The sequence below is a fragment of the Acartia tonsa genome, chromosome 7 (genome assembly GCF_053477335.1).
Source record: "Acartia tonsa isolate MP-2025a chromosome 7, ASM5347733v1, whole genome shotgun sequence".
Classification (NCBI taxonomy): Eukaryota; Metazoa; Arthropoda; class Copepoda; order Calanoida; family Acartiidae; genus Acartia; species Acartia tonsa.
In genome coordinates, this window is record NC_137266.1 from 37,293,100 (window position 1) to 37,318,654 (window position 25,555).

The 25,555-nt window shown below is 30.2% G+C and overlaps 1 protein-coding gene and 2 long non-coding RNA genes across 3 annotated transcripts; all 3 read right to left on the reverse strand.

Moving 5' to 3' along the window:
* Window positions 1-6,718: 6,718 nt before the first annotated feature.
* LOC145324302 (uncharacterized) lies at window positions 6,719-8,407 on the reverse strand. Its single transcript, XR_013881236.1, has 4 exons — window positions 8,364-8,407; window positions 7,568-7,633; window positions 7,181-7,215; window positions 6,719-6,808 (listed from the first exon to the last, which is right to left on the reverse strand). It is a non-coding gene; the product is annotated as an uncharacterized LOC145324302 (long non-coding RNA).
* Window positions 8,408-9,581: 1,174 nt separating this feature from the next.
* Window positions 9,582-22,367, reverse strand: LOC145324528 (uncharacterized). The gene is made up of 15 exons (XM_080167112.1): window positions 22,277-22,367; window positions 21,757-21,819; window positions 19,201-19,253; window positions 18,845-18,898; window positions 17,690-17,746; window positions 16,722-16,767; window positions 16,078-16,141; window positions 15,826-15,864; window positions 15,604-15,672; window positions 12,291-12,390; window positions 11,958-12,044; window positions 11,363-11,437; window positions 10,747-10,821; window positions 10,354-10,451; window positions 9,582-9,739 (listed from the first exon to the last, which is right to left on the reverse strand). Exons 3-15 carry the CDS (start codon window positions 19,236-19,238, stop codon window positions 9,582-9,584), a joined length of 960 nt encoding a protein of 319 aa, XP_080023238.1. The 5' UTR covers window positions 19,239-19,253; window positions 21,757-21,819; window positions 22,277-22,367.
* A 958-nt stretch (window positions 22,368-23,325) lies between these two features.
* On the reverse strand, window positions 23,326-24,634 carry LOC145323689 (uncharacterized). Its single transcript, XR_013881055.1, has 2 exons — window positions 24,547-24,634; window positions 23,326-23,458 (listed from the first exon to the last, which is right to left on the reverse strand). It is a non-coding gene; the product is annotated as an uncharacterized LOC145323689 (long non-coding RNA).
* Between the last annotated feature and the right edge of the window lie 921 nt (window positions 24,635-25,555).

Genomic DNA, 25,555 nt, shown 5'->3' on the forward strand with positions numbered 1-25,555 from the left:
TTACACTCCTTAATTTGTTTTGAGCAGGAAAGCATCCTTGCTAAACAGATAGAAAAGATGGATGAAATACCAACAAGAAAAAATAAGTTTATTCAAATAGAATCCTTGACTTTTTATTCGTTGCTTTTATATACAAATAATTTCCAAGTTGATATAAACAAAAATTAATCCAAAATTTATTCTTTCAATGGTGGGAAATCCTTGGTTTTTAAATGAGTTTGTTAGATGATTGATGCGATACCAAAAAAAGATACACGGCTCCCCTTAGAAGTTAAAGATTTTTGGATCTGGGATTCCAGTATTATGGACAAATATATAAAGAATGATTGCTATAAGGAGTAAGGTATAGACAACAAGCAAAATAAATGTAAAATAATATTTGGGGGGCAATTAAAAGCATTGTCCCAAATTTTCACGAAAAAAAAATAAATTTTACAAATTAATTCAGTAATTGATTATAGCTGGATTGCTAAATTTGATTATTTACAAAATTTTCTATCATTCCTTATTAAATCCACAAAATAGACAAGCCATTTCAGATTATTGTTTATGGATTATTTTATAACTATGACTAATAATATAATATTGCAAAATTTCACATTGTTATAATTTGATTGTGTAATTGTTTAATAAAGACTAACCTAGATTTTAGAATATTAAAACAAGTGATATTTGATTCCAATCTATCTATCCCTTTTTACCAGTTAGGTAAGTGAAAGGATCGCTGTGATTCGGATACGCCAAAGCCGTTAATTGCAATAGTATATATATCATTTGATAAAGACATTGGACGATGAATTAATATGCACCTGAAATCAAAGTAAACGAAATTATCACTTATTCAGCTTAAAATTATTGGTTTGTACAACCCAATCAAGATTTCATGAAAGCACCAAATTATTTTATCCAACAAATAAGAGATAGCGTTTCCACCTTTGGTTACAAGTAAAGCTAACTACCCAGATATAAGATTGTTTCTTTTAAAATATGTATAAAATAAAGTTTCTGTCGCGATCAACTTGTTTCTTCGAGGAATCATCCCTTCATGAACTGTCTCTCATACATAATTAGCGGTTACGCCCCTAGCTAGGGGCCGCTAGGAGCCCTTGAATGGGGGGGGGGAGTCGACCCCCACCACATTCAATTACGGTTGTTGGAAGAAAAAGTTTTAAAAATATTTTGGGGGGAGGGGGGTTGTTTTTTTGTAGGGGTGATTTCTCAAGGGAGGGTGGTGATACCCCCCCCCCCACCACCAAAAAAAGCTCATAAACCTTCTCAGGACCTATGAGAAGTTTCCATAAAAGGAGAATCATATCAGTTCAGTGCTTTGTGAGATCCTTCGGTACACAGTAACAGACACATAGAGCCTGTTACATTTAAGTATTTATTTTTTTTATGCTAAAAATTAAAAAACTAGAATCGAATCGGACGTAATCATCCTTGTTATAATCTTGAATTCATCTATCTTTCTATCATTTTTACTACAATTAATAGATCTTAACTAATAACAAGTGATATTTGATTCCATATTAAATCTCAGTTTTAAAATCTATATTTCTATACTTTTTAAAATTGAATTAGCACAGCTTTTCTATATACACTTTTTATTATATTTTTCACAAAACTCTTTATTTTCAGATTTCAGATTTTTATCCTATTATATAAAGTAGTAAGATTTTTTTGTGTGTAGCGAAGGATCTCGCTAACCTTTGAACCGATATTGTTCTCCTTTACAGTGAAGCTTCGTATATGTCCTGAGATAATTTTAGGCTATTTTATCTCAAATAAATAAGTCTGGATATGATTTAAGGCTATTTTTCTGCCCTTTCCTTTTGTTTCGAATACAGAGCCCCTAGATGCTAGTGACGCATCCGCTAGTCCTATTATATTACAGTGTAACAAATCACACAGATCGGATTATACTCTTCAGAGAATATATCTACTGGTAATGTGGTGGTTTTAGGCTATTTTTGGCAGTTAATTTAAAATGTGGTGGTGGCAGCACCAGAGGTACTTATCTTTTTATACCTCTTGGAGTAAAGCCCCTAGAGGCTAAGGGCGAAGCCACTAGTATATACTTAAAGAAATGAAATATTAATTCAAACATATATTCAACTAAAATGATTAAAATGTATATATTTAAAAACTCATATTTAATAGCAAATATAATTGTTTCATACAATCTAAGGTAATGACTCACAATAAGAGGGGACATATTTTTTTTCGGAGAAGCTTCATATTGAAGTTTCCATTACAGCTTAAAATACTAAATAAGTACATTTATCTTGCTGACTGCGGAGCTACTCTATAAATATTTAGATAACGTTCTGCCCCCCTTTTCCATGTATCCTTTTCGTCTGCTGGAAAATTGCTTTCTGCTACTCGGCTGTGTTAATATTCAAAACACAATTGAAAGTCGGTACAAGGTCCTTGGGATGGGGACAAACAGTTTTCTAACCCCTTCCCCCTGTAGTGTTTTTCTCTAATGTCTGACCGAGCAAAAAGTTATATAATACATCCATAATAATGAAGAGCCTTTACAAATTAATTTTGGGGGAAGTTAACAACCCTTTGTTTAGGTGCTATTTCTCCTTTAAAAATGACCTACACAACTCACAAAATATCTCAAAGCTTCCCTGAAAAGTAAACCAAAGTTAATAACTTGTTATTACTGCGCTTCTAAAAGACTTTATTGTCTGTTTATCATGAATGTTGTCAATATCATCTTTGTTTTACTTACTTTGTGAACAAAGACAGTTCATTGCCGTGTTTCGTCAATTTTATAACAATAACTTTGCTCAATAAATTTCACTCATTCTTTTAATATCATTTGAAATAAATAACTTAAATAGATATTTTGAATAAAACTTTTTTAGTTTTATTTATATGTATGTATTTATTGATTTTTCAACATAAACTAATCTGTTTATTACATAAAATGTGTATTCTTTATTATGGAACAGGTGTTTTTAATCCTTAATGCAGGTTCTAGAAAGATTAGCTTCTCTACGTCTCTATATTAGAGTACAATAACATCTAGGGGCTATGAATTCGAAGTAAAGGTGGCATATAAATAGCCTTAAATAATCCCAGAATCTATAAAAAATCTTCTATAAAACGGAGAATTTAATAAATTTTTATAATCTTTTTGATAAATAGTTTTTTTGTGTGATATAATTAACCTATTTTGAAATACAATGTTTTAAGAAAAGCATTTCTATAATCATTCCTAAAAATGTAAGTATGTCCTTATTCCCTCCCCTGACCATGGAGGAACGTATTGATCAATATCTGAGTAATATATTAGCAACCTAAATTGACGACAAAAATTCCCCTGTCAAAATATCCACGTACTTTTATATCTATTCTCCTAAATTATATTTGCATAATCACTATTTATTTTTTTTTATGGAAATTACATCTTTGATTGGTTTCAGAAGACCTTAACAGCAAGAAAAACATTTAAACATCACGTTTATTTTTACAAATGTGAGACATTACATTTACTGAATATGAAACAAGCTTTCCAATCTGTTTATAAACTATCAATAAAAAATATTTTTTTTCTTTGTTACTTATGGATAGATAATTATCCTTTATTATATAAAAGTCTTCTATTTCATTAATAATTTTATGTTATTAATATTTGTTTATTATACATAGAATTTTTTTATTTTATATTTTTGTGTTATGAACGTTTATAAACTTGTTTAGAAGCTTGGCTTATCTACAAGTCTTGATTCCATATAACTTATTCTATTTCTAGACCAATACAAAGCTTCCTTAAATTATATTATTAATGTTTTTATATTAAAGAAATATTACCTAAAAATCCTCCAAAATGATGAAATCACAAATGTTCGAAAAGTTACAATAACAAAAAACAGCTGTTTCGTCCAATATATGTGTATACTGTTGAATGAATGAGTGTTCCAGAAATAACTTTCCCTCTGAAGGAAATAAAGGTTGGAGAGGGGTGGGGGGGGGGGGGAGGAAAGGAGAAGAGAGGCTGGCCTTTAGAGGTTAACTATCTATCTATGTATAAGTAAGGAAGAGAAATGTTAAACCAATGCTTTCTTTATCTCTCTCTATTTCTTTCTCTATGGCACTCTCTTTTCCCTATCTTTTATTTTCTATTTTTTATTTAAAATGTTATTTATCCTTTTCTCGAAGCTTTTTACAGTGCCTATAAAAAATGACGTCATATTCTCTCTCTCTATCTTCATTGTAAATTTTAAAATTTAAGTAGTAGGATTTCTACGCTCCATGCAAAGTTTGACATCAATAGTGAATTCTAACATGTCTAAATTAACGATAAGAAGAGCCGTCCTTTGCGGACGTACTATTCCTTTTCATAAAACGGCCAATATTTTAACTAAATTCAATAACTACAATATAAGTAAATTTATCTTTATTATTTATACAAACAATAATGACTCTAAATCAGGGCGATAAGACAATGAAGTATAAATAAATGTACATCCCCACCATTATGAACAAAATTACCATCTGAGTTGATTAAAATTATTCGTTGAAAAGTTTAAGCCAACCAATCAAACTGTTATAAAAATAGCAAGGTTTAAAAACTTTGGGCACCAATGATAATAATTTACAATCCAATATTCACTCCCTTCCTGATAAAACTATAATTCTATCTACAAGAAGTTTTGGAACTGAATTATATCAGCGCAGCTTTGCTTTAATTGTCTGAGTTTCTGACACACGTCGTGTTCATAACTGCCTGACCGATCCAGGCTCAAACATTTCAATCCTAAATGGATAGATAGATTAATAGATGGGGAATATAGATAGATAGATACACAGATGGATAAATAGATCAATACTTTCATACATTGCATATGAGTTAAGAATAGACATATCATATCTAGAATGATAGTCCAACTGACCCCATTTTTCGTCAAAATTAAAAAGGGAATTTTTGCAGACAGAACTGTTGTTTATATTTCGTTTTATGCTAGATACTGGCGACGAAATTTGAGACGAAGTTATTTGACGATATATTTTTTAGAAAGCTAACTTTATCAAAAGGCTTTCATAACCAACTTAATACAAGTTTGTCATATGCTTCATATTATACGAGAATTTTGTGCGCGAATAATATACCCAGGGGAAGCTTAATCCTAAAATATGCGAAAATTTATAGCTGACTCATAAAACGAACAAAATGAAAAAACTATGCCCATACGTAACAAAATGTGTACAAAATTTCAACCAATGAGATCTCTTGTATGTTCCTTTAGTATTCTCCTATTGGTGGAATCAGACAATCTGTCTCTTGAGTAACTATATTAAGTTAAGATAGATATTTAGACTGATAGATATAGGTATTAGGCTATAAAAATTGGAAAGAATTTTAATGAATGTAATAGATTTGAAATCTGCATAAAATTTTAAGGAATTTTTATAAAATTCGTTTTTTGTATAATTCTTTATCTATAAGCGCAAATACAAATTAAGTTAAATAATTTTGACATCTGTGATTGGTGGATTGAAAACTATCTGCGCCCTGATTGGAGAAGCTTAAGTGACGTACATCATTCAACCAATTAGAGCGCAGGTAGTTTCCAATCCACCTATCCTATTGGTCAAAATTTATTAACTTAAATTGGATTTGCGCTTTTAAATAATAAATTATATAAAAAACGAATTTTATAAAAAAAAATCCTTAAAATTTTATGCAGATTTCAAATCTATTATATTCATTAAAATTCTTTCCAATTTTTATAGCTTAATAGGTATGCAGATAGAACAATAGACAGATAGATAGACAAAAGTATAAAAAGATTAATGCATAAAAGTTTAACCCCCCTAAAATGACTTTTCTTTCGAATTTAATCAGTTGTTGGTTACAGTTGAGTTTAGAAATCGATAGTTTGAAATGTAAAGATCTTTTTAGTGCCCATTAAAAAAAATGACTTCATATTAGAATAGTCCATAATTCTAATATGACGTAATAAGGGATGTTTCGGCCAAAAGTGTTTAAATTTAGTGCCTATAATAAAGGGGACAGATAGAAAAACTTTTGGTCGAAATTCCTCAATTACGTCATAGTGAATAATATACTATTCTAAAATATGAGCTTCAGTAAGGTGATTAAAAGACAATTATAAATTATAGAGTGTCTTTCTTACTAAAATTACCTTCTTCAATAAACAACAGAGAAACAGAAAATATTTTTTCTAATTCTTTTTCTTCCTTCTCATTTTTATTAGAAGATGTTTTGGAAATTAAATCAATTTGTTTTTGCATTATATCAAGACTGAATACTTCATTAATAATCTGTAAAAATATGTTGTTTAATATTTAAGAATATATTTAGAGTTTTTCTAAAATTAGGGACTGTTTCCTCTATTGTGTATTTGAAGAATTATCAATTGGCTCCATACGTTTATTTTTAAAAGTTTTAAGAAATATATTTTTAAGGAGCTAGTTGACATTGGATTGTTAATTATACTGCCCCCAAAAGTTTATGAAGTCGTTCTGTCATTCGTTGGCTTTGAAAGTTTTAGGCAGTCTAGGTTGACTAATGATTAGTCTGTACTAAGTAGCATAGATTCAGTTTAGTTATGGGGTAATTTAATTTATCTTGATTAAGGGATGCATTATTTTTTCACCCGTGGTAGTTGGTTTATTTTTTTATTGCTGTGCCTCTTTAAGACAAAATCTTTTTGTTTGGTCACTTATTTAAACAACATTCCTGAGTTAAATTTTGTTCTTTATCTTGAATATTTCTTGATGCTAGTAGAATTAAAGACTCTGCTATCTCATAACAAAGCAGCCCTCGGTACTAAATATTAAAACAAGGATAATAACATTCATAAAACTAAGGTAAGCTCCTTAAATTATTTTAAACATTTTTAGGAGTCTGAATGATCAGCAAATTTAATACTCCCAAAAATACTTTATAAGAACCTTCTTTAATTTTAGGACTTGATTATAGAAATAATTTGCGATATTTTAAACTATTTAACTTGGATGGCAAAACTCCTAAAAGAGTATTAAGTGACTTTTATTAAATTATTTTTAAATAAAAAAATATTATCTCCACATCCTCTATACAAAAAGAATAATCATTATTATTCCTTAATTAGAACTATGCTTAATTTAAGGATAGAGTTACCCTTATTTTTATTTTAAATAAGTATAAAAAAAAGTTTACCTTACTCAGTCCGGGATAAATAACATTCATAACATCTACAAAATTATTTTTTTATAGATATTATAAAAAGAAAGAAAATTTATTGAACATTTTTCTATCAATGGAATATGATTATTATTGTTTTCTAATAGAAGTGGATATATTACCTCTCATTCTTTATTTTCTTTTTAAATTCATATTCTAGTTATAGAAAAGCTATGCTAAGAAAAAGAGCAATCAATAGATTTATTTGAGAAAAAATCACGAAACCATTATTTTTCATATTTTTGTAATATAATATTTTGCCCATAATATGACTGACAGAGCGACGGACAAAGTATACTGGAATGAAAATCTTCACAAAAATCAGCCGTGTATATTGAATAACAGCTGAGAATATAATATTACCTAAAGCTTCGGCACATAATTTAACTTTTTTAACAAGAACATCATTTTCAGCAGTTTCCAGAGGGCCTACAAATATTTACTTTAAATAAATGTAGTTTGTCCCTGTTCATGTTTGGAATATCTCTAGCTGAGAGACTAAATACCTTACTATTCCTTACCAACCCTATGGAATAATTTTAATGATATTGACAGTATAAGAAATGCTTTGAATGTAAAGCAATTTAGAAGCAAGCTTAAAAAGTGCCTATTAAATAGAATTATAACCACATCCACAATCCACAATAATAGAATTTTATGCCGCTCATGTCTTTGAGAAATTTAACTTAAGTAATAGCCTTAACTCCATACTTCCTCTATTATCAATTTTATTTGTTAAAAATTTAATTTATAATGTTCTAGTTTCTTTCACATACACTCTTCCTCACTCCCTCATTTTCACACTGGAATAAAATTTAATTTTTTAGTAAATTTCTGTTGTTGTTTCATATTTTAAATTTTTTTTCTTTAAACTTGTATATTATCTATTGCAAATGCTATCCAATATTACCTCTCACGAGATTGTTAAGTCTTTTGACACTGTACATAATTATAATTTAAATTATATGTATGTCCTTAATTTTTTCAATAATACTCAATTTTATTGTTTGTATATGTGTATCATAAATAAATATCTAATCAAATCTATTTTTTGGAATTGTTTTAAATTTTTACTCGCTTAGTTATTGCTTTAAAGTGGTAATAAATAGTAATTTTATGTTTAAAACATTTGAATAATTAAATTTTAAATTAAAGTTACCAGTTGTACGGCCAAGTTTTCTTCCAAGGTTTAGCTTTAAATCTGTAAATTAATTATGAATGATATAATGTTTTTTAAACAATCCACTATGTCATAAACACTTAAAAAATTACTATACATAGATTCTACACCATTTAAACTGTTTTTAACCTATTTTTAAAACATATATAAAAAATATGCTATGACACCAGTAGAATGAGACTGCAGAGCCTAAATTTGAATTAGGTCCCCAATAAACTTTTTTGGGGGGATTTAAATATTAATTTTTACTGTTGCCATGATCATTTTGATCCGAGCAAAAGGTCTTTTTTTTATTTGGGTAAAATTCGTAGCTTTTAGAATGTTTTGCTTCATAAATATTGTATTCTGGTATAGAGTAAAATTAGGCCTTATGATTTTCCTATAAAAATTCACTAAAAAGTTAATTCTTTATAATATATCAACGAATTAACATTAACATGTTTGTGTTCTCTCACTTATTTTAAAAACATAAAAAATGGCTGTAAAGGGTTAAATGACAACAAATGTTTATGCAATACAACAAATTTATTTTTGTCACATATACAAATGTGTTATTAAATAAGATTATTCAAACTTATCTTTTAAAATAATTTTAAAAAGTATGTATCTTTTATGTGTACGGTTTTCATTCTTTTCATTTTATTTAAATAAAAAATATTTAACTACATTGGAAATAAGTCACTTTGTGAAAACACTCTTTTTTTGAATTGTAAAGAATTATATAAAACAAGGCTTCTCATTGGTTAGATTTCAGAATTATTTGTTTTATTGTAAATGTTAGATTTTTCAATGAAATAAATTGTTTTGGGAAAAAAAATTATTTCCAATGAACAGAGTAATGTTTTTTTATTGTATCAATATAAAGTGAATTATATAAAAATGTTCTGTAAGCCACAATATTACCCGAAGTAAAAAAAAGCTTTTGCTTCGGTCAAAATGATTACAGCAACACTAAAAATTAATTTTTAAATCCCCCCAAAAAAGTTTACTGGGGACTTAATTCAAATTTGGGCTCTGCAGTCTGATTCTATAGGTGTCCTAGTATATTTTTGACCCCCCATTCAAAAATAGGTTAAAAACAGTTTAATTTCATGAGTTATTTTACAGTAAGGCTTCAAAACCGATTTACATCAGCTGGAAAAGAACCGGTTCTAAGCCATACTAAAAACCATGGTTTTAATCTTATAATTTTTCATTTTAATATCTGCGAAAAGCTGTCTGCAATACAATGCGATAAATGAATATTGAGGACCTCTTCCAAATAATATGAATGCATAATTTTCCTAGGGGTAGGTAGTGACTTGGATGGAATCTTTGGGTCAAAGTTTCCAACAAACCTTCTTCTTCTGAAGTACCTAAATAGTTTAATTAGTTTTAAAAATGTATTTTTCAAAAAAATTTTGTCTTTCTACTAAGATCTAAAAAAACTAATTTAAAATTCATATACAATAAAAATCATAAAACAAGGATGACAACTTCAATAAGTAGAGAAGCACAAAAGATCCTGTTTGGACAAAAAGACGAATTAAGTTAAAAAGAATATGTTCTGTGGTCATAAAAAAAGAGAGATATGTAATTACTGAATTATAGAAAATCCCAAACCCTTCATAAAAAATGACCAAGACCAAACTGCATAACTTTTGCACAACTTTTGACGTCATATTCTCCATCCCTTTTTTTAGGGGTTTTCTTTCCTCTTCTTCCTCTTCCTCGTTATATGACGTCACAGGAATCAAAAGTGACACAAAAGTTATGCAGTTTGGTCTTCGTCATAAAAATGTATTTGTCTTTTGAAGCATTTATCTCAGACAGGAGGACCAAGTAAGTTGTATACTGGGGATACTCTTTGGTAAGGAGTTTTTCTTTACTAAAATAATCAGTAGTACATCTTAAATAGCATCTGAGAAAATCGCTGTACCCCCATAGCGTTACGAACGGACTGACAGACAGAGTAGCTTTCGGTTTTTACCTGGAAGCTGGAAAACCTTCAAAGCCTCCAGCATAGGTTCAAATGAGGATGTAATTCTTGACACCATTGCCGATGATAACTCATTGCCACAAGCACAACTATTAACAAGGTAAATCATTAACATCAATACGTAATCCTTTAATTTGTAAAAAATATTAGCTGAAGTTTTCATGATAATATAGCCAAAGATGAATTCTAATATGATGACCAATGAGCATCTTTTGATTTTAATGGAGAAATTATTTTCTTGGCTTTTAAGATAAACATTTGACTTTTTTGTGAATATTCCTCTAACCTATGAGAATCTACCCCATAACCTACTTTGCTTGTTTAGCTAATATTACAATTTGTTGTTGCTGCGCTATTATTGGATATATATGACGTTTATTCTACCTGTAAATTGTGTCAGAAATCAAAGGATTCTCTGGTAATAGGTAACCGTTTTCGCAGTTTTCACATTTTAATCCACTATAAAATATTAGATAAAATTTTATTGATTGCAGACTTTCACCAGAGAGGGCCTGTAGGTCTATTTATTTACCAACAGGGACTTTTGGGGGATAGATGTGATACCCTTTTAACGTTTAAGGTTACAATTACACACCGAATTGTGAAAAAGGCTGCAAATATGTTAGTTATTTTTTAATGTCCCAAAAGTTGGTAAAATACCTTGGCCCATAAGCCAATAACCTTAGGCAACAAGCTCCGAATAAAATAATTTATATATTATTGTCCTACAGCAAACATTTAAATATAAAAATGCAGGATCTTACTTCCGCTGGCAAATTATTTTTAAAAATCTTAGAATATTTGTCAATGGAAGTTATTTCATATCATTTATTATCAACGGAAGCCCGGGCTAACAAAACTGGGTATAATTCTATAATTTTTATTTCAATATTCATGGAAAATTTTCTGTAATACGATGTTATACATTATAATTCAGACCTAATCCAGCGGATAACTATCGGTTGTTAAGTGATACTGGAAAAGGTATCGTGATCTGTACCTGGTAAGGTCCTGTCCATCAGAGCATCTGTGACAGCAGCAGTCAAAGAACCATCTGGACTTCAACTTTTCTCTTCTGCAAATTAAGTTTTTTTTTAATTTAGGAACGCTTTTTTATTAATATAAACTAGGGTTGTAAGGGAGGGAATGAGAAAAAGACTTAAGGGGGGATGGAGTGTATCATTATATTAGCCAACTGAGAGAAACCTTTTTCAGGGTATGCAAAAATCACTCACAATATCCACAATTTGCCATCTATTATTCAAAAAAAAAATTATATTTGTTCCATTTAAAGTCCTTTTTGACACACTCTTTCTACATTTCATCATGACAAACTTCAACTTTTACATTTGCAAAGCATTTCTATATTTCTGTAGGTCCGTCCGAAATCATTAACAAATCAGTCCAATCTAAGTAATGTAGAAATTGTCTTATCATTCTTGAAAGAAGATTCATGTAATAAAAAGGTACAATCTTGAATTGATTGACTTTTTATTGCTAATCCTCAGGACAAATTCTTTAGTTAGGTTTGAAAAGGCTAGTAAGGCATCTTAAATTGTCACTTTCATTATTCGTGTGATATGAATAATAATTACCTTGAATTTAATGAGAGAAGAGGGGATGCATAATGTGTAGTAATAGGATGTCCCTCTTTAATTTCTACAGTGGCATAACATTTTAATCTAAATTATAGACAATTTTGTATTTTTAACAAGGACAATTATGTCCATGAGTCAAACAGTCAAGATTTGGGTTTAACAAATTATAACATCTTTTTATGAAAAAGGATTGATAAAATGTCATTATATTAAAATGGAAAATTTCTTGGATGTATGCATAAATTATCTAGAAAAATTAAAGATTGCATTTTAAATAAATTATATCAGCTAGTATATGGAATTATGGATTCTAAGACAGAAAATTTTTACCTAGTTTGTTGAATGATATTTCTTGTATTACAAATACAGGAATGATTCATAAGACTAGCCACTGGATAGATACCCCTCCCTCTGTAGGTACCATCTCTACCTTTATAATAATATTTCTAAAGTATTACTAATACAGGAATGATTCATAAGACTAGCCACTGGATAGATACCCCTCCCTCTGTAGGTACCATCTCTACCTTTATAATAATATTTCTAAAGTATTACTAATACAGGAATAGTTTATAAGACTAGCCACTGGATAGATACCCCTCCCTCTGTAGGTACCATCTCTACCTTTATAATAATATTTCTAAAGTATTACTAATACAGGAATAGTTTATAAGACTAGCCACTGGATAGATACCCCTCCCTCTGTAGGTACCATCTCTACCTTTATAATAATATTTCTAAAGTATTACTAATACAGGAATAGTTTATAAGACTAGCCACTGGATAGATACCCCTCCCTCTGTAGGTACCATCTCTACCTTTATAATAATATTTCTAAAGTATTACTAATACAGGAATAGTTCATAAGACTAGCCACTAGATAGATACCTCTCCCTCTGTAGGTACCATCTCTACCTTTATAATAATATTTATATAGTATTACTAATACAGGAATGGTTCATAAGACTAGCCACTAGATAGATACCTCTCCCTCTGTAGGTACCATCTCTACCTTTATAATAATATTTCTAAAGTATTACTAATACAGGAATAGTTTATAAGACTAGCCACTAGATAGATACCTCTCCCTCTGTAGGTACCATCTCTACCTTTATAATAATATTTATATAGTATTACTAATACAGGAATGGTTCATAAGGCTAGCCACTAGATAGATACCTCTCCCTCTGTAGGTACCATCACTACCTTTATAATAATATTTCTAAAGTATTACTAATACAGGAATAGTTCATAAGACTAGCCACTGGATAGATACCTCTCCCTCTGTAGGTACCATCTCTACCTTTATAATAATATTTCTATAGTATTACTAATACAGGAATAGTTTATAAGACTAGCCACTAGATAGATACCCCTCCCTCTGTAGGTACCATCTCTACCTTTATAATAATATTTCTATAGTATTACTAATACAGGAATAGTTCATAAGACTAGCCACTAGATAGATACCTCTCTGTAGGTACCATCTCTACCTTTATAATAATATTTCTATAGTATTACTAATACAGGAATAGTTCATAAGACTAGCCACTAGATAGATACCTCTCCCTCTGTAGGTACCATCACTACCTTTATAATAATATTTCTATAGTATTACTAATACAGGAATAGTTTATAAGACTAGCCACTAGATAGATACCTCTCCCTCTGTAGGTACCATCTCTACCTTTATAATAATATTTCTATAGTATTACTAATACAGGAATAGTTTATAAGACTAGCCACTAGATAGATACCTCTCCCTCTGTAGGTACCATCTCTACCTTTATAATAATATTTCTAAAGTATTACTAATACAGGAATAGTTTATAAGACTAGCCACTAGATAGATACCTCTCCCTCTGTAGGTACCATCTCTACCTTTATAATAATATTTATATAGTATTACTAATACAGGAATGGTTCATAAGACTAGCCACTAGATAGATACCTCTCCCTCTGTAGGTACCATCTCTACCTTTATAATAATATTTCTATAGTATTACTAATACAGGAATGATTCATAAGACTAGCCACTGGATAGATACCCCTCCCTCTGTAGGTACCATCTCTACCTTTATAATAATATTTCTAAAGTATTACTAATACAGGAATAGTTTATAAGACTAGCCACTGGATAGATACCCCTCCCTCTGTAGGTACCATCTCTACCTTTATAATAATATTTCTAAAGTATTACTAATACAGGAATAGTTTATAAGACTAGCCACTAGATAGATACCTCTCCCTCTGTAGGTACCATCTCTACCTTTATAATAATATTTATATAGTATTACTAATACAGGAATGGTTCATAAGACTAGCCACTAGATAGATACCTCTCCCTCTGTAGGTACCATCTCTACCTTTATAATAATATTTCTATAGTATTACTAATACAGGAATAGTTCATAAGACTAGCCACTAGATAGATACCCCTCCCTCTGTAGGTACCATCTCTACCTTTATAATAATATTTCTAAAGTATTACTAATACAGGAATAGTTTATAAGACTAGCCACTGGATAGATACCCCTCCCTCTGTAGGTACCATCTCTACCTTTATAATAATATTTCTAAAGTATTACTAATACAGGAATAGTTTATAAGACTAGCCACTGGATAGATACCCCTCCCTCTGTAGGTACCATCTCTACCTTTATAATAATATTTCTAAAGTATTACTAATACAGGAATAGTTTATAAGACTAGCCACTGGATAGATACCCCTCCCTCTGTAGGTACCATCACTACCTTTATAATAATATTTCTATAGTATTACTAATACAGGAATAGTTTATAAGACTAGCCACTAGATAGATACCTCTCCCTCTGTAGGTACCATCTCTACCTTTATAATAATATTTCTATAGTATTACTAATACAGGAATAGTTCATAAGACTAGCCACTAGATAGATACCTCTCCCTCTGTAGGTACCATCTCTACCTTTATAATAATATTTCTATAGTATTACTAATACAGGAATAGTTCATAAGACTAGCCACTAGATAGATACCTCTCTGTAGGTACCATCTCTACCTTTATAATAATATTTCTATAGTATTACTAATACAGGAATAGTTCATAAGACTAGCCACTAGATAGATACCTCTCTGTAGGTACCATCTCTACCTTTATAATAATATTTCTATAGTATTACTAATACAGGAATAGTTCATAAGACTAGCCACTAGATAGATACCTCTCCCTCTGTAGGTACCATCTCTACCTTTATAATAATATTTATATAGTATTACTAATACAGGAATAGTTTATAAGACTAGCCACTAGATAGATACCTCTCTGTAGGTACCATCACTACCTTTATAATAATATTTCTATAGTATTACTAATACAGGAATAGTTCATAAGACTAGCTACTGGATATATACCTCTCCCTCTGTAGGTACCATCTCTACCTTTATAATAATATTTCTATAGTATTACTAATACAGGAATGATTCATAAGACTAGCCACTGGATAGATACCTCTCCCTCTGTAGGTACCATCACTACCTTTATAATAATATTTCTATAGTATTACTAATACAGGAATACTTCATAAGACTAGCCACTGTATAGATACCCCTCCATCTGTAGGTACCATCTCTACCTTTATAATAATATTTCTATAGTATTACTAATACAAGAATGGTTCATAAGACTAGCCACTGGATAGATACCCCTCCCTCTGTAGGTACCATCTCTACCTTTATAATAAAAGCTTAAAACCTTTCAAATACATTCACAAAGCTTCCCTGAAAAGTACAATCCCTTTGGACCAGTAATTTTAGAGATCTTTAGACTCAGGAGAAAATAAATGTTATATTATAGGATGAAGTTCTTTAAACAATTTAATTTACCTCTAATTGCAAGGCAGTTTACATCTAGATATCCCAATACCTAGGACATATATTTTTTTCAGAGAAGCTCAAATATAATTAATGTATGTATTATTTTTAAAATAATATTTTGATTAAAAATTGTTAGAACTTTTCCAAAAAAAAATTAAGTTAACCTTTCATATAATTATATTTTTGTAATTGTCTATTTCTGTTTATGGAATTGTAACTTTTCCTTCACTATTTTGAAATATAGATGAATGAAAATATATTCCTGGATTATTTGGTCTTCTGTAGCTATTTCAAGATCCTTTGTAACTTTATCAATTACATCAATCTAGAAATAAACTAGGTTAACATAAATCATAAATCATATGCACAATATTTTTACAGGGAAGACAAGACAAAATGGTAATTTGATTCTCCTTCTATTATTCATGAATAGTCAAAACCAGATTTTGTTGCAGGGTTCTAAAGGGATAAGAAAAAGGCCAATAAATTTATCTGCATCCCCCAATGATGATGCACAAACTAACCCCTTTCTGTAGAATAAATTTACTGTTTAAAACGTTTGAAAACTCATTTTAATAAATCAGCCAATCAAAATTCACTAAAGTTCCCAAAGTTGGTAATAAGAAAAAGTTATTGTAAAACTTTGGTGACTAATGTAAAAAACAACTCATTGGCCCTTCCTGTCTCTTTTTTTGTGTTTTCTCACAAAGTGCCTATTGATCACTGAATCCAACCCTATTACTTTTTACAATTGAAAACTACACTCCCCACATATTTTCAATTTATTTTAAAAGTATATGGGGGGGGGGGGGGTCAGTGCTCAACAAGGCATTTTAAAGGAAAATACTAAACAGCTGTTGAGATAAACAAAAAATTATACTTTTCAGGGCCGCTTTTTTAGTTACCTTATATGGCTGAATATAGGAATCGGTGTCTTGCATTCTCTCTTCTCTGAAATGCAAGATTTTTAATTTTAAGTATAACTGTAAGTTCTTCTTAATTATATTAGTTTGTACAGCGTAACGGATAGCTCTAATAAAGAATTCACGCTTGTTATGGAAGGATCCGTTCATTTGAAATATACAGTGTGTTTTTTTTATGAGAACTTTTTTGAAAGAAATTTTACCTCACTTATAGTTATTAGAATTTAATGATTAATGGCTTATTTTCTTCGTTTTTTATAACCATTTATAGAACATCAAAAAAATATTTCAGTTTTTATAAAAAAAAGTACAGTAAAATCAAAAATATAAAACTTAGGTGTCAACATCTAAAAAAGGTTTTAGCGCATTTTTATTAAGCTCAAATCTTCTAACCTTTGCACGAAAAAAAATGGATTTTCAGTAGTCCACTTTGGGGGGCCAGTTCTCCCTTCCTGGTTGAGATATGGCCTTCAAACTTTGATATGTTCTACTGCATGTCCCCAAAAGTATATGTTTAAATTTTTATTTCTGTATCTCAACTTTGAAGCGTTTTGCAGTCATTCTTGCAAAGGGTAGAAGATTTGAGCATGAGAAAAATGCGCTAAAACCATTTTTAGATGTTGACACCTAGGTTTTGAATTTTTAAATTTACTGTACTTTTTTAATAAAAACTGAAATACTTTTTTTGATGTTCTATAAATGATTATAAAAAACGAAGAAAATAAGCCATTAATCATTAAATTCTGATAACTATAAGTGGGGTAAAATTGCTTTCAAAAAAGTTCTCATAAAAAAAAACACACTGTACTTTATATTTTCAATAATAATATATATTTTAGTTTAAATTCTAGAAAACCTAAAACAAAAGCTACAAAAACTAATGTGTGAGGATAATAAATAGATTAAATAGCGCAGCTACTCTGTAGATAGTTAAATCTCCAAAAACGTACCTATGGTCCATTAGGTTATCAACTATTCTCCAAGATTCCGGGTTTGTTTCTTTCAGTCTAAACCAATAATAATATATGCAAAAATCATAGATAACAGCATGATTTGAGTAGCAGAAGAAGAAACTAAATCAAATTCATGCTTAGAGGAAATATAGATTCCTAAAAATTAGCATTTTTCCTATAATGATTTTATGCTCTTACAATATCGGTAATAACAAACGAACAGAGTATGATTCTCTACTTAACCCTTACAGATCGGGGGGGACGGGGGCAAATTGTCCCCCCCTCCTAGTTTTTTCAATGTCATTTTTTTGTAGGTAAGCTAGAGAGTTGTGACTTCATGACTTTTTAAGTTTAGTAATTATACGTCGGCAAGAGTTGATCTCATAAGGATATCTGGTCTGTGTCGGTCGTGGCGTCCGGTCAAAGTCGGTTAGGTGGAACCAAATTTAGAAAAAATTCTAAATAAATCTTAATTTCTTCATTATGACTTTTGTGTATAAGATAGAGACCTAAAATTTTATTTTTTTGTGAAAACTAAATATCAATGAACATCTGAGAATAGTGGTGTTATGACCGTTTGTCCGCTTCCTGATCGATTTAATGACCGATTTTATGTCCTGCTTTTAATATGGACTTATATCATGTATATCGTGGCTTTTATTACAGCTAGAGACCTAAAAAATTTTGTGGTACATTCTTGAGCAATAATAAACTTCCGTGAGTAGTAACGTCATGACCGTTTGACCACTCCTTGACCGATTTTTGACCGATTTTATATTTCCTACCTGTAATTTTGCCGTTTGTCAGCAGCCAGCCGCCGAATTTCAAAACAGCTATAGACCAACCAAGTATTTTATTGTGATCAGAAACAGATAAAAATATTAATTGGCTCTGCCGACCGCCGTTTTACCGCCGTAACCGCCAAAAATAGCACATTTCTGTTATTTGCAGTTTTTCGGCGATGGTCAGAAAAAGTATTTTTTTTGTTATAAAAAAATAAAAGTTCCACCTAAAATTTGGTGATCTTAGCTTTAAAATTGGCCACTCTACAGCTGTTTTAATATTTAGCGGCTGGCAGCTAAAAAGCGATTAAGGAGCGGTCTAACCGCTATGACTAGAAAAAGTAATTTTCTAAGTTATATTATATTATACCTTAGACATCTAAGCGGTGCAATTAGTGGGTAGGCTGTCTCCATTTCATTTTCCCTGAAAAAAATTTAAAATGTATAAATCCGGAAGTTATTGAGATCTTTTGGTACAAACGGACGGACAAATATCTTACCAACATTAGACAAACACATGACAAAAATTATGCTTGACTAAAAAATGTTTAAATTGCTAAATTTCTTTCTCTTAAAACATGTTATAAAATGTATATTAACCTCCCAAAATGGTATAAAGCAGTCATATTCAATAAAATGATCTAATACATAACTTATAGTTACATACGTAGCGAGAGAAGCAAAGTTTTATAGAACGGGTTTAATTGTGTAGGTTACTGTAATTACCTTATCGTATCATCTAGTCTCATATCCTTTTCTTTCATTATTTTACATTCAATCTTAAATAAAACAAGGATGACAACATCCATAAAAGCGAAGCACTGAAACGGTAGGACAAACGGACATTAACACTTGTATAGTATCTGAACTGAAAAATCGGAACATAAATGTATAAATGTCGAATCAAAATTGTAGGTAAATTTGTTGAAAAACTGCTTAAAAACAGGATAATGTTTATGGACATACTTACATTTTTGGACTTGATTATAGAGTTGCTTCGCTTATAATATTGTTCTTTGCTGTCCCAGGAATCAATATACCAAAAATCAGATCAAACGGATAATTAGAACATTTGAAAATTTGTTGTTAAAAAAGTAGAAAAATCAACATGTTTAAAATGGACGTACGGACATTCTGGTAATGATTATAGAGTTGCTACGCTTTCTAAATCGTACCCAACTACTACAGGAATCATCATGCAAAGTTTGAAATCGATAGGACAATTCTAACATGCCTAAATTAACGAATAAAAGCTATCTATCTCGGACGGACGGACGGACGGACGTACGGACGGACCGACCCTAATTATAGAAAAGCTTCGCTTTTAATAAAATAAATATGGAAGAAATTTTTTTAAAAATATTTGGGGCTTTGGTTTTAAAAAAGAAAGGGACATCATAAAACTATCTCAAGACTTAAAATTAAAATAAGAATACAAAAAAACTCCTAGAACGTATGAGAAGCTATCATAAACTGGAGAACTTAAATGGTTCAGTGGTTGTGAGTTCTTAACTGACTAAAAAACATTTTACAATGGATAAGCAGAAATTACTATTACACTATGGGACAAATGCACATGTATTGTTTCTTTTTTTCCCTGGTTAAGATAGAGATATGAAATATGTCTCGGTCATAATCTATGGACTTGAAAACAATTTTCTTTTTAAAAATTATTGAAAAAGATTTTTTATTTGCTAATATTTATAATTTTTTCATGACTTAAATTTTTCTATGCACAAGGACGACATACCTAATTCATTTCGTCTTCTTATGTAATTTTAAAGGGTTGGGATACAAAATATTAGTTTGAAATTATATTTCATCAAATTTGATTCTTTTAGAACCTATTATAAAATGTTTAGAATTTTTCAATATTATTTTTTACATTTTAATAATCATAAAATAATTCTAAAATCTGATTTATATTAAGTACTCTTTTTTGTATTAGTGCTTACATAGAAGAGATTTTGTCGCCACAAAAAAACTAGTTAAGTAATCTTTATATAAATATACCAATCTTTTTAATATTCATAAATAATCATATACTCACTAAAATAAGTAAGAAATGAATAAAAAGTAATAGGGAAGAAAAGTGAAAAGTTCTCTTTTTAATCATCTTATAATTATTATTCCCATATATCTCTATGTTTATTTGTATAATGTACTTAAAGGTTATAAAATTAATTAATTAAATATATAAAATATAATTAAGATATCAAACTCATTTCTAAGATTTAAAGTTTGCTAATTGAGAGTTGTATAAATGACATGTTTATTACTTATTGTCTTTAATTCTAATTATAGAAATTTTACAATCTTAGAAAACTTGATATTTCCTGTCCCATCTTGGAAATTATGGGGGTGGGGATTAGGAAACTTTCAGGGTGGTTTTACATTTCAGCAAAATATTTACTAATTTTAGCAACTTAAAAAAACTATAAGAAAAAAAAAGAATATTGTATTCCATTTGTCTCTAAAAAATTAAAATTGACAAAAGCATAAATCATGAAAAATGTGATTGGTATTGTATGAACACCCTCCAGGTGTATATGTTCTAGGGGAATTTCATTTCCAGGAGCTAAGAGTAATAGTCTTAGACATTAAAACTTTTAAGAAAGAATTAGGTTATATCTTTCTTGGGTGATTCATTATAAATAAATTATTTAGAAAGATTAAAATTAAGGAAGTAAGTTAGCAAGGCTAGTTAAATTGTTTCTTAGTTTAAATAACGTAGTTTTAGAGCGAAATTTTGACATTTTATCCAGTATATAACTTTTAGATTAAAATATGTTTGATTATAGAAATTAATACTTGATAAGTAAGTTTAATCTCGATTATAGAATATTAATAATTAAATGTTTCAAAATGTTTTCATCTCGTATTTTCCCTTTCTTCGTGCTGTTACTCTTTACCCTGTTTCTTGAAAATCCCCACCCTTTGACACTCCCCACCTCCCATTTCTTGAGACGGTCAAAGTAACACATAAATATTACGCAAATAAATGTCGTTGCACTTAATTTAAGCGTTAAAGTCATTTACTTTTTAATAAAAACTTTAAAGCGAAAAAAAGCATAATAGTCGGGACTTTTACCTAAAATGGATGAAATAAAGTCAAATCTACACCTCAAAAGCTACATGTTCATGTAAAAAAATCTCTGATAAACTCTGATAAAAATTTAAAATGTTTTGAAATGTCCCATAGTGTATTAGTGTTACAAATGGACAGACAGAGAGACTGACAGACACAATTTGGAAACTACGCTTCTTTCAATTCAATTAAACCTGATGTATAATGTTTTGTTGAATATGAAGTTCACATAAATAGTATCCACAGTCTTTACAAATCTAAATAAAACATCTACATATTTAACTATCTATCTTGTGATTTTAAAATGTATCAATCTATCTGTATTATTACATTTATGAATTTGTATTTTACCTCTCTATTTGTTTACCTGTCTGCTTGCCTGTCTGTCTGTCATTCAGAATGTCTGTCTTATGTTTGTCTGTCTGTCAGTCAGTATGTCTGTCTATTGTTTGTCTATCTTTTTGACTATCAGTCAGTCAGTCTGACTTATGCATGTTTTTCAGTCAGTCTGTCTGTTTAATTGAAAGTCTGTAGGTATGTTTGTCTATCTATATTAATCTATTGGTGTATTTACCGATTTATCTGTCTTACGATTATCTGTCTGTCTGACAGTCAGTATAATGTTTATCTGTCTGTCTATCAGTCTGTATTTGTGTCTATCTGTATTTATCTAACTATTGATCTATATATCCATCTATGTATCTATTTATCTACCTGTAAGTTATCAGGACTAAGGCATTCTAAGCATAATGGTTCAGCTACATGGTTAGGACCCCATACTACACACTCCTCATCCAGTATAAGATCTCCTAAACAGCAGGGACGATAATTTTTTTATGTTTGTCTGTTAAGATCTTGCTGACGCTAACTAAAAGTCCCCGGAAGGTTTAAGGCTATTCAATTTATCAATTTAAGTTTTGAAATAAATTTAGGCTCTTTTCTGCCTCTTCCTTCCACCTTCGAGTTCAGAGCCACTAAAAGCAGGAGTCAATTTTATCAGTTTTATATATTTTACTACATGATGTAAAAATAAAGGTACGGGTATACCATAATCATAGAGTAGCTTAGTTAATAATAATTTCATACCTGGCGCAATATCCTAATTACATGTGAAAATCATTATTTGTAAATATATTTCATGATTATCAAGAAGCTAAAAATCTCTGAAACTTCTAGATTGAAATCAATCATGTAATCTAGGGCTTGGCAGCCACATGTAATCCGCCTCTAAGTCTAAGAGAAATTTTACAATTTAAAAAATCTGTTGGAAGTCTAAACCTGGCTCGAATATGGCAATATTCAAAAAGAATTTCAACGCATCCTTAAATAAGTCGAGGTTGACGCTCGGCAGACGAGCCCTTTCGTAATCTATTTGAAGTTTGTGATATAGGTATTTAAAATATCATATTGTTCATTAATTGTCTATTTTAATCATTTTGATTTTTAGCCAAATGACTCATACAGATTCCATTTTTAGAATGATGTTTCCTAGAAGATGATTACAGTCCCTCAACAGATTATGACGTCATACGATAGAGTAGCCAATGAGAGGCCAGTATACACTGTAATTTATCAATGGTAAAATTTATGCTTGCCTCTCATTTTATCGTATGACGTCATAATCTGTTGAGGGACTGTAATCATCCTCATTTCCTATGACAACTAAATTCTTTGCTCGATAGACACTTTGAGAGAAAGCATTTAATATTGGGTATCTTCAATATCATAATTTTTATAGCAACGCTGTTATAGATATATTCTTTCTTGTCAATAAATTCCAGGTAATGATTTATTCCTTAGCGGCCACCAGGAACCTTCCAAACTCTGGTAGATCATGGATCCTGTAGGGCAGGCAACTTTTGGAGGTGGAGGGTTTGTGCAGTCTCAAATGATTCTCTATGAAATAAGATTTTAAATTTAAGAGCAAAATAATGTTTGGCTATTTAAGGGATTGTAGACAATTGTAGATAGAGGTGTGTAGAATTGTGAATACAAAGCTTTACGAAGTGTCTTAAAAGATCCGCCGTGTGACGTCATAAAAATGGGGGATGAGAGGAGTAGTGGAAAAGGAAACCTCCAGGGAAAAGGGAATGATATTCTGAAAAACAATTCTAAAAGAAAATTTCCCCACAACCCCCTTCCCCTTTTTCTCTCCTTCTTACCCACCCCTCTTCAGTTATATAAAAACAAGATATTGATTATTAAAATAGCTGCTTGGGAAACCCCTAAAAAGAGATTTTTTATAACGTCACACGGGTGATCTTTTGAGACACTTTGAGCTTCAGTGGATATTCCAACACTACACACCCCTCTCCAGCATGATTCTGGTTTTAATACTAGCATCTCCACACCTACAAGCCTCTGTGGCACTTTATTTTTCAACTAGCGGCTACGCCCCTAGAGGCCTCTAGGGGCACTTGAGGAGGAGAGAGTCAAATTTAATAACCCAATTTCTTAATTTAAATTTTAAAAGAAAAAGTAAAAAAACAATTTTGGGGGGGGTGAAATTTTTTTTTTTGGGGGGGGGGATTTCTTCCCCCCTCATTTTTAAATTTAGTTAAAAAAATAAAAAAATAAAATTGGGGGGGGGGGGGGTTTTCATTTTTTGGGGGGGTTGGGGGTGTCCCACCCCCCAAAAATAGTTATAAACCTTCCCGGAACCTATGAGAAGCTACCCTGTTAATGAGAACCCGATCGGTTCAGCGGTTAGCGAGATCCTTCGGTACAGACACACAGACATCCTGTTACTTTAGTATAAGGATTTAAGGTTTAAAAAAATGGGATTTATTTTCTTGGGTGGTTTCTCTTGGAATGGTGGAGATACCCTCCCAAAAACTATTATAAACCTTCCCTAGATCTATTATAAGCTAGTTTGTAAAGGAGAACCATATCGGTTCAGCAGTAAGCAAGATCCTTCGGTACAGACAAACAAAAAGACAATGTGATACTTTATTATATGGATTTAACAATGTTAAAATGTTTACCTGAACAAAATTCTTTTTCACACAAATCACAAGTTAAACAAATTTTATCATATTTACAAATGTAACAAGTCATTTTTATGATTATGAACCTAAAAACAAATTTTAACTATGCTTTATATTATTCGATTCATAGATTTTTTATATTGAAATGGAAGATTTTTATTTTTAATTTAACTTAAAACTTGATTTTCAAGAAATATATAAATATTTTTAAACTTACATGTAAAATGAAAAAGGGAAAAGCTCTGTTTTGCTTTAACAGCAGAAAGTTGATCCTAAAGTTATTACTTACAGATAAGTAACAGAATGATTTAGAGAATGATTAGCACATTAGTAAACTGTGATGTAACTATTATTAAGGCTATAGGAACCTACTAAATCATCTGGCTTTCTAACCGGCGCGCGAGAACGTAAAGGGAAAATAAGTGGGAGGGGGATATTGGACTGTAAAAATTTAAAATGAGATTCTCGCATAATGTTTCTCCTAGCTGGCTAATATAACGATATCCCCCGATCCACCCGATGAATTTACCCCTTTCCATTTTCTGAACTTATTTACCAATATCTGGGGACTATATTAATATTCTACGACAAAAATCCACATATTCTATATAAAGATATATAATACTGCAAATCAAATGGATGTTGTTTTATGAAAATTGTATTCATTTAAGACGACATTTTAAATAACATTAGGTAAAATCATAAGGAAAAAGGATAAGAGGATGAATACTCACCCCTTTTTCATGGTAAAATACTACTTCCCCATCCCTAAATTTAGAAGAATTTATATTTTTCATATGTTCTTCCACAATATTTTAGCATATTTAATAATTATATTAAATATTTATTTAATTTAATTTTTTTATTTGATCAAGTCAAGAAACAGTTAGATATAACATTTTCCTTTAGACGGACAAAGTAAATTATTAAGTAGCTTTGCTAAACAAATTTTGTCCTTGACTTGTCAAATAAAATTTATAAGAAAAATGAAATGATTAATTTTTGT

Excerpts from the sequence above, each read along its gene's own strand:
- LOC145324528 (XM_080167112.1), bottom strand. The coding sequence starts at position 19,238 with ATGAAAGAAAAGGATATGAGACTAGATGATACGATAAG. Across the intron at positions 17,747-18,844 it reads GCACCGCTTAGATGTCTAAG|ACTGAAAGAAACAAACCCGG; the intron begins GTATAATATAAT and ends TTATTGGTTTAG. Across the intron at positions 15,673-15,825 it reads AAACTGCCTTGCAATTAGAG|GTAGAGATGGTACCTACAGA; the intron begins GTAAATTAAATT and ends TTTATTATAAAG.